This window comes from Cebus imitator, unplaced genomic scaffold, assembly GCF_001604975.1.
Source record: "Cebus imitator isolate Cc_AM_T3 unplaced genomic scaffold, Cebus_imitator-1.0 Scaffold662, whole genome shotgun sequence".
NCBI lineage: Eukaryota > Metazoa > Chordata > Mammalia > Primates > Cebidae > Cebus > Cebus imitator.
The window spans coordinates 132,756-142,799 of NW_016107977.1; the positions used below are offsets into that span (position 1 = coordinate 132,756).

The following is a 10,044-nucleotide window of genomic DNA, read 5'->3' on the forward strand; positions in this document are numbered from 1 at the left end:
TTCTGGTTGCTTTCTTGGTTTCACTGATACATTACATTTGAAAATATTTTTGTTGTGTCATATGGGGTAGTGATCCCCTCTACTTCCCAAATTGCTTAATCAACTGTTTTGATGTCATGTTTGAAAAATAATATTTTCTGCCTCTGCTCATTTGAAATGCTACTTTATGTCATAGGGGGTCTATTTCTCCCCTAAGAAAATAGGGTGATCCCAACAGTGAATTTATGGTTCTCTTTACTTTTTACTTACAGTTTAAAAAGTACTGGCACCAAAAAACAGTTTAAGACTATTAGTAATCAGCTAAGGAAAAAGTATAATTAAGAAACACATTCCATAGACTAGAATAATCAATTCCATGTAAACTTACGATTAATTTCCATGGCGTAGACTACATATCGATTGGAAAGCAGGATTTTTGTTTTGTTTTGACAGGAGGGGAGGAAAGAAGATAAGATGATGGTTGAGAGAAAAGTAAAACAAATGATCTAACAACAGAACTGTTTTGCTGTGAAGAAATGCAAATATTTTAAGCTTGAGAATTATTGATTCACACTTAGAAACAGTGATCTACTTAGAAGAATTACATGCATTATAATTCTAGAAATTATATTTCATGGATATTTATTTTACCATATGTCATAAACAAGAACAAAAGCTCACTAGTTAAAAATATTGTGAAAAAGACATGATGTTTTTGGCAGATGATCATTCTAACTTTCAGGTTAACCAATCACACACTCCCTATATTCCAACACAAACATCTCATAAGTACAAATAACTACAAGATTATTAGTTAATAGTCAGATAAAGAATCAAAAACCTACATTTAATTATGTTACTGAGAATAGCACAGCCTAAAGTTTACCTCTTTACCTTCTCTCATAACCCAATATAATTTTTAAAGAAAGCTCAACAATAAAAATATTACAGTTTATGTGTGGAATCCAGGGACTTTTAACATGTATGTATATCTAAACTAATATTCTTTTGAAACCAAATTAGGTTTTTATATTCTGGCTTACCAAGCTACTAAGACATTTCAGTAGTTGACTCTGTGATACTTGCAATAGTGATATGGTCAGAATGACATTATAAAAGTTAGAAAGAAGGTAGTGCATGAGCTCGTTATCATCTAACCTAGAGGCAATAGACACACGGACAGTCCTACATTGTATATGAGAGGAAGATGATAATAACTTTCTGTTCTCAAATAGCAGAGCTCTGGAAACAGCAGACACGCCGTTATAGCTGATGCTTTATGATAAAGTACAATATGCAAATGAAATGTTGGTCCTGAAATGAAAATGGGACTAAAGTGCCTCCTTCACTGGTAGAACATTTATTGAACTGTCCTGGTGAAATAGGTAAGAACATTTAAGCTTTATATCCGTTCAACCCAGAAGACACCAACTCAGCCTGCAGAGGAGCTGGGGCTACATTCCCCAGAAATCTGTGCAGGATCATAGCCCATTTCCTCTGCTAACATCCAGATTATTTTTGATAATACAAAATAGCACTCTAACAGTGAAGACAAAATGGGTAGCTATATGGAAAATGGGCTCTGATGGCTTGAAGAAGAGGATGGTGGGACGTGTCAGTTACTCTGCCGTGTCACCAGTTTATTCTACTGGAAAACACTACCAGCCTTACCCTGAGGTGGGGAGATACTAAGTTGAAGAAAAACTAGGCTATTGGCATTGGAATTGCATTCATGTGACAGGATGTCCAACAGATCCAGCTCAAGGGAAGTGAGACTCTTTTGGAGTTCTAGTGAATTATTTTTTGAATAAAGAAATGATTGATGTCTGAGAAATAAGTACAAAGTTCCATAATTTGTACTTATTTCTTTGTAAAATAATTTGATGCCTATGGTGGAGTGACAAATATTTTTTATTTCCAAATTAATACATGTTCTTCCATTAATTTGGAACTGATCATCTGCCTCAGAAGCAGGGAAGAGAATCTTACTATGAATTCTACTCTTACGGTCTATCTGGTCTGCAAACACCTCTCCATAGATCATCCAGTAGGGCATGTAGAAGATGTTTCGGGCCAGTTTCCAAGAAGGCTTCTCCTCTGGGTGCAGAATGGCTTGACGGGCTACTCCGAAACTCATGAGCACAACCAGCATGATGACCACAAAGTACAGCATGTCGATCATCTGAGTAGGGAGAACATTTGTCTGCCACTGTCTTGGCTCAATGGACCAAATTCACCCTGGCTCATTATATTGCCTTCTCCAATTAAGCACTTCAGGAATGCTTAATTAGGATGAAGAAAGCCTCTTTCCCTTCCTGCCTTCCCATCCATGGGAAGGCTTTTTCCTACTTCATGCAATGCTTTATGTCTAGAATGTCTTCTAGAACATTGCTATCCTCATCTGCTCTTCATCCTTCTTGCTTCTCCTCTTGTTATCCTTAGTAACTACAACCGCAAATGGAGAAAGGAAAGAATTATGAGAAAAGATGGGAGTTTGTAAGGAATACTAAGGAGTAAGTGGAGAAGATACCTAAGGAAATAAAAGGATAATTAATTGAGAGTACAGGCCAACATTTATTCATTTATTACACAGTGCTGAGTGGCTGCAGTGAGCAATGCCATGGTTACTGTGGATCCTAAACTGGTATAATTCCTAATTTTGAACATCCATGAAGATGGAGGCCCTTGCTGGAATTAACTAAAGCATATATCCGTTAGCTGAAAACCACTTGCCCCATAAAGAGTCCTTCCTAAATATAGGCAGCTTACTTTCTTCTTGCACCAGTCCTAACACTGAGGCTCTCTTAGGTAATGTAAGGATGACCCGCTGGTTCATTTTCAGTTTCATATGCTCTGGCCTGATCTGGAGTATAAGTTAACATGACTGATCATGGTCTAGTCATGTTAACTTCCTGTGTTCACTGCAGGCCAGAGTACATGAGTTGAAGATCATTTGGAGTACAGGTTGGGGAATGGCCCTGGGCTCCCTTTATCTCTGGCTTCTAGCACATGTTAGGAGGTTATAAATCAGGTGGGTTTTTTTTGGGGGGGGTGCCCTATATGCATTCGAAAGTGGATGTAGTCTCACAGAACATCAAATCCATGTCTCTGTACTAAGGAATGCTGAAAATATGTTTCCAGCCATCAAGAAGTAAATGTTTTGAGACATCTATTTTGCTACTGAATTCCTATTGCATCAAAACTTAATGTTCTCTTATGCCCTGGGAAAGTGAAGTAAGCTTTTATTAAAAAGAAGGCTATTTTCTTTTATATTACTGTCAAAATAGACTCATTAATAATAAATCAAAAGGAATAAAAAACAAAAGTAGGCTGGGCTCGGTGGCTCATGCCTATAATCCCAGCACTTTGGGAGGCCAAAGCAGGTGGATCATCTGAGGTCGGGAGTTTGAGACCAGCCTGACCAACATGGAGAAACCCCATCTCTACTAAAAAAAAAATAAAAAATTAGCCGGGTGTGGTGGTGCATGCCTGTAATCCCAGCTACTCAAGAGGCTGAGGCAGGAGAATTGCTTGAACTTGGGAGGTGAAGGTTGCAGTGAGCCAAGATCACGCCATTGCACTCCAGCCTGGGCAACAAGAGCGAAACTCCATCTCAAAAAAAAAAAAAAAAAGCAATTAGTTATCCTAGAGTTGAAATATGGATATGCTATGGAAGGAGGAAGACAGTATATATTGAGTGCCTGATATATACTGAGATATATATATATATGTGTGTGTGTATATATACACATATATACAGTGTAGGCAGGTAAACTATATATGTATATATGGTATGTATATATACACAGTAGGCCCTTAACTCATGTTTTTCTATCAGATTTTATTAAGTCATCAACAAGTAGGAGAACTGTGTATCTTAAAGCAAAGAACGTTTCCTTTAAAAAGCCAACTAAAAAGAAAAACCAAATGAAATGGAAGAAAGCCATGCGGAAGGCCTGTTCTTATGTCCTAACCACAGCCAAAGTCTCTCTGGCTACCCACAGGATGTCATTACTAACCATCTTTCCAATCATCATCACATATGGCCCCAGATACTTGTTGACACCAAAGATGTCCAGGACGCGGATGTACCAGAAGATGATATCCACACAGTAGATCACGCGGCCGTAGCCCATATAGGGCTGGTTCTGTAGGCGAAGAATTGCTCCAATCATGAAAGTGGAAATGGCCACAAGATCTGTGATGTTCCAGTACTCCTGAAGCCAAACTTTGATTTTCTGGCTGAGTTTGCCTGGTTCTGACATGAGGATCTGAAAACAAACCCCAAAGAACAAGACACTGAGATGCCGTATTATAAGTCTTGTCTTAGAATCTTGGAACAATAAGACTGGTGAAACATCCCAGGACATATGGCCCCTTTCCTGCTCAAAACCTCTTAACACTCCTCTTCTGAGGCACAGAGAGACATCTAGAAAGGGAAATTCCATGGAATCCTCCCTATTCTAAATTCAGGGTTTTACAAACTCAGGAAATGCCTTCTAAATTATGTCCTTCTGGCTGCAATTAAAGCAGCTGCATTTTGATTTCTTTTTTAATTATCTGGACACGTGCCAGTTAATCCACATTCCACACTCACACAGAACAAAAACTCTAGAGCAGGGATGAGCTCTACGTGGCTCCACAGAGGTTCAGTTCGCCCAGTGGAGATGGCAGAATGGGACTAGGAAATGTTTTGATTTGCCAGAATTCCTTTGCAACTTAGACATGAGAAATCAGGGAAAAGTTAGACCAGGGTTTCCCCATGTGAGATATTATCCTTTCAAAATCACTGCTGCTTAAGGAGAGACCTCCACAGAGTAAAATGCAAGATATTTAGCAAGCAGCCCGCACGGGCATGCGCAGAGCCGTTCCAATGGCACAGCTGTCTGTGGTGCCGCAGCAGGGTGGAGGGTTGCCGTGCCAGGTGGTACCCCTTCAGTTGCAGAGGCCTTGGGGATCTCTGTGGTAGGATGGGGCAGTGGCTATCTATCAGCCCACACAGAAGGGATTCACTAGTTTAACAACCCGTGCACACCAGCTGATGGCCACCCTCTCTCTCCTGTAACTGGGGACAGGTTCCTGGAATAAAGAACAGTGTCTCGGTGTATGGTGGACCCTCTCAGCAAGGTCATGACAGCACAGCAATGGTAAGGCAGGCCACTCAGGAAATCCCAGTTGCCGTGCCTGCAGAATTTGAATGAAGCCCAGCTAGAAAAGGAGCAGTAAACGATGGAAAGTATAATCTTAGGTTCAGTGCTCTTTTAGTTTCCCAGGCTCTCATTAGACTGATACCATCAGATTCCCTCTACCTGGAATAGGTTAGTAATGTTTTTCAGTTCAGTGAAAGGGTCAATAGTAATTGCAAAATAATAGTATTGGTTCTATACCAGTTGGAGAAAGGATATGAAATGGTGCTGTGGGCTTTTTCAGTTTAAGTTGCTTTTTTGCTTGGATACATGCTTTCTCTTTATAAGCAAATGTAGTGAATTAAAATGTCATACACTTCTGGACGACATTAGAAAGGGAAGTACCTGGCCCATCTTTCCTCTGCTGTCTGCAGAGATTGACTTCTAGGAGTTACCTTTTCTCTCGAGCCCTCTGGGATAATAAGAGTCATGTGTAAGATGTTCTTTTCAACACTGAGTTGAAAATCCTGTTCCCTCTGTTTGCAGCAAATGCTCCAGGCCCCTCCCACATGCCCTGGAGCTTTTCCCCAGGTGGGCTTGCCCATCCTACCTGCTGCAGGCACTGCTGTTAGGCCCACCCCTGCCCCCTTCTGGGAGGCTTGCTTTTGCACACTTGGAGCCATGTCTCTGGTGGGTACCAATGACTGATTGAGGTGGGGCCCAGAGGTGAGACAGACTCCACGGTGTTCAGTCCACGCAGAGCCCCCTGCAGGATTAGGCCAAGGGCAGGGTCCACCTGAAGCCACACCTCGCTTAGCGCCTTTCCCTCTTCACCGGGAGCCTTCCTTTCATCAACCTCTGGCACAGGGAGATAACATTTTTCTCCCTATAACTTTGGATCTTGGAGCACACTGTGCAAGTGTCTCCTGTAGCTCTCTTTCTTGTTTCCAGTCCCCCCAACATAAGCTGATATTCGTGCCCAGGTGCAGTAACTGGGTTATCTCAGGTTGCTGGCAGCATTTGCTGATGTTTTCCTACCTATTCAGACCTGTTTTCATCATTAAATATCATGTATTTTCCCTTGTGTTTTGGTTTTCAAGTTCAGTTGAAGGAGATGATACATATTAAAAAAATGAATGGAATAAACTTGGGATTCTGACACCTCCAAAAAAAGTCCCACAGTATGTATAATTTGGTTTTTTGGTTTTGTTTGTTTTGAAATGGACTCTTACTCTGTCACCCAGGCTGGAGCGCAGCGGCACAATCTTGGCTCACTGAACCTCTGCCTCCTGGGTTCAAGTGATCCTCCCACCTCAGCCTCTTGAGGAGCTAAGATTACAGGCACCCACCACTACGACTGAAAAATTCTCGTATTTTTAGTAGAGATGGGTTTTCACCATGTTAGCCAGGCTGGTTTTGAATTCTGACCTCAAGTGATCCTCCCGCCTCAGGCTCCCTAATAGCCAGGATTACAGGTGCACAGCACCATGCCTGGCTAGTTTTTGTATTTTTAGTAGAGATGGGGTTTCACCATACTGGCCAGGCTAGTTTCGAATTCCTGACCTCAAGTGATCCATCCACCTCGGCCTCCCAGAGTGCTGGGATTACAGGCGTGAGCCACTGCTCCCCATTCATCATGTATAATTTGCATGAGATGTTTTTTCAGTAAGGAGCCATATCTGCATTTGCAGCCAGCAGTTAGTGGGCTGGGGCAGGCGTTTGGGGTGGTCACCTCTCGTATCTTCTCCAAGGCCAGGCTCACAATGTAGGAAATGACGATCCACTCCTGGAGGGAGGGCCAGCCGTCCATCCGCACCAGGATAACATAGTTAAACAGCAGCAGGTACCCCAAGTACGATATCTGAAAGAAAGAGAAGCTGGTATCCGGATGTGGGGGAATCACGTTGCAATCAAATTTTGAAACCCTATTTTCTTTCAGGTTGATAAATCTAAAAAAATCTTTGTTTCCGAATGCACTGACATATTGGGAGGAAAGCTTCCCTGCAGCTCAACTGTGCAGACAGAGGACCCGGAGGCAGGATGGGAGGCGTTTTTTGCTTTAGCCGATATGGGCCCTGACTTTTCATTTTCTGCATGGAGACAAATTTGTTGGTGCTGTCATCCTTGTGGGGAAACTACGAAGTTGCAAAAATTATGATAAATGGGAAACTGTTAATAGTTTGCTGGTGTGTCTTCTACATTCCTGGAAATTGGAAAATGTTACTTACTCCTCCCTGCCTCATAAATTTCCTTCCTGATTCTTTCCACAACTGGGAAGTTAGATGAGAGGACTGTGGATGAGCTGCCCGCCCAGACTGTGAGCTGACCCTAGAGTCCCCTCAGGTAGTGGTGGCATGTCCAGGATTTGCTGTGGCCACAGCAGGGCCACTATATCTGTGGCAGGGAAAGAGGCAGAGCTGGAGGTAAGGGTGGGGTGAGGCAAAAGTGGGGAGTGAAGGGGTTGGGGGAGGATGCCTGAAGTCGGTCACCTGTCCCCCGTGATTCACCGTGACGCCAAGGAAACTTCAGCTTCTGCGTCCCTCACTGGCACAGGCCCCTTTTGAAGGATTGGGAGAAGGGTGCTAGAAGTTGAGTATTTGTAATTGGGCAGTATTTTTTTTTTTTTTTCAAGATCCCACCTCCCAATTGTGTAAGCTTCACCAGGAGACAGGCAGGCCCCTCCAGATCCACCATTCACTCCTCAGAGAAAGATTAGAGCCAGGTTCTCAGACAGTGGGATGCATCCTAACCCCTGGGAAGCTGTACACTGTGTGATGACTCCATCTCCACCCGATCCAGAGGGTCTGGGGCGAGACCCAAGGCTGAGAAGCCTCGATGGCTTCCTGGCCCAGCCCACAGCAGCAGTCTCTGTGGCTGAATTCTCCTGCAGGCTGGGTGCACCCCAGACCCTCAGATGGTTCTGACCAGAATTGGTGGGCAGCAGTGGCTTCAACTGTATCATCAATCGTGGCTGCCACAAGGTTGGGTGTGCAGGCCCACAGCTGACCCTTGAGGTGGGGCTGCACACAGAGCTTTGCTCTGCCCCCAGCCCACCTTCATTCATCACCCAGACCATGGCCAGGGACCCAAATCCTCATGTCCCATACCCTGCTCTCACCTCATCCCCCATGCAGCTGTAGTACCCAGGCCTGCCTGGCATGGGCTGTAGCCTGGTGCTTGGGGTTTCATGAGAAGTCTCTCTCCTCCCGACTGACATGATTGTACAAGGCACAGCGTGTCTGGTCACCCAGACTGGGACTGCCAGCAGCTCTGCCATTTCCCCCAGAGGTGCTCTGATCTGCCCTCCTGCCTCCTCTCCTGCTCTTGTTACCAGAGAGCCACACTCTGGGAGCTGTGTAGAACCGGGCCTCGGAGGGGGCTGGAGGATGGCTTGCTGGCCAAGCGGGTCAGTTTGGTGAGCACTTCAGAATGGAGAGGGCTTGATTTGCTTCCCTATCCCAAGGGTTTACCATCTGGACTTAGGCATGCCCTTGTAATAACCCTGCCAGTTTCATGAGAAAGGGAGTCTGTGAATTTGCTCTTCAAATCACTAGTCATCTCTGTTCATTTGAAGATAAAATTATAGTTTCCTAAGTTTGTGTTGCTAAAGGCATCAAAAGAGTTCATCTTAAGCAAACAGCATATGACTATTTTGCCTTATGAGATGGTACATTTGGGACTAGGATGGCCATGTATCAATATATGGCATATATCAATATATGACAGGATATCAAGATCCAGTGTTAGCCAGAGATCTCAATTAGTCCCAGTTTTATTTTCATAATTCATTTTAATTCAGTGAATTTTTTGATACTTTTTTAAGCCCTTGAAATTTTTCTTGATTCAACATATCAAAGCATTCCAAACATGCTGAATGTCAGCTGTTGAGGAGGAGGCCTTACCGTGTAAAACCAGAACTTGACAATGGGTGCATTATAGAATTCACAGATCTTTGTTCCGATGGGAATACTTTTTTGCTTTTTGTGCTCGTTCTCCTCGTCCCCCTTTCTTGAGCCAGCATCTGCGTTTGCATCCTGGAAAACGGAGCACAGCACATGACAGGCAAGTTGCTAAATGGGAAATGCAAAGCACACGGGCACCATATAAAAAAACAGAGTTCTAAAAACACCCTTAACCTATGAGATTTCTCAATCCATGGTATGGGAAGTCTCAACAGTTTGAAAACGAGATCACATTGATACTCTTAGGGTCAAGTGTGTCACTGACCATATTCTCCTCTTCTTTTTCTTTGCCATCCTCGTTTTCTTTGGATGTTTGATACGAGAAATCATCATAGGTGCGAAATTCCAAAAACAAGATGGTAGGGGGAAGAAGAATCCCCATGATAACCTATGGGACAGAAATAGATTGTTTTAAGCCGTGGCAATTCTAGAAAAATTTCCCAGTATAGTTAAAATGTTTACATTATGACCTTCAACATTATTCAATGACCTAGGAGCCCTGGAAAGTTTATCCCTACTCTGATGTTCTCTGACTTCTGCTTGGTAGCTTGGTAGAGTTGCAGACAGTAAAAAATTTAAGAGCATATACTAAATTTTTTAGATGAATGACAAACAGCACTACTGGTAATCCTGACTTTAAAAAGAAAAATCCTGGCTGGCATGGTGGCTCACACCTGTAATCCCAGTACTTTGGGAGGCCAAGGAGGGTGGCTCATATGAGGCCATGAGTTTGAGACCAGCTGGGCCAACATGGCAAACTCCATCTCTACTAAAATACAAAAATTAGCTGGGCATGGGTGGTGCACATCTGAAATACCAGCTACGTGGAAGGCTGAGGCACAAGAATTACTTGAACAGTGTAATGCCAGCTATTCGGGAGGCTGAGGCACAAGAATCGCTTGAACCCAGAGGCAGAGGTTGCAGTGAGCTGAGATCATGCCACTGCACTCCAGCCTGGGTGACAGAGAAAGACCCTG

General features: G+C 43.4%; 1 protein-coding gene across 8 annotated transcripts in view; it reads right to left on the reverse strand.

Annotated features, from left to right (window-relative positions):
• Window positions 1–10,044, reverse strand: part of TRPM1 (transient receptor potential cation channel subfamily M member 1) — a 139,620-nt gene that overhangs the window by 23,370 nt on the left and 106,206 nt on the right. For 3 of the 8 annotated variants that reach the window (XM_037734787.1, XM_037734784.1, XM_037734790.1), the window contains exons 18-23: window positions 9,333–9,455; window positions 9,008–9,139; window positions 6,838–6,966; window positions 3,999–4,250; window positions 1,987–2,161; window positions 368–388 (exon numbers count right to left, since the gene is read on the reverse strand). In XM_037734787.1, coding sequence (XP_037590715.1) covers window positions 368–388; window positions 1,987–2,161; window positions 3,999–4,250; window positions 6,838–6,966; window positions 9,008–9,139; window positions 9,333–9,455 — 832 coding nt within the window. Of the gene's footprint in view, window positions 1–367; window positions 389–1,968; window positions 2,162–3,998; window positions 4,251–6,837; window positions 6,967–9,007; window positions 9,140–9,332; window positions 9,456–10,044 lie in introns of all 8 variants that reach the window. The other 5 variants (XM_037734783.1, XM_037734786.1, XM_037734789.1 and 2 more) reach the window with 2 other exon arrangements.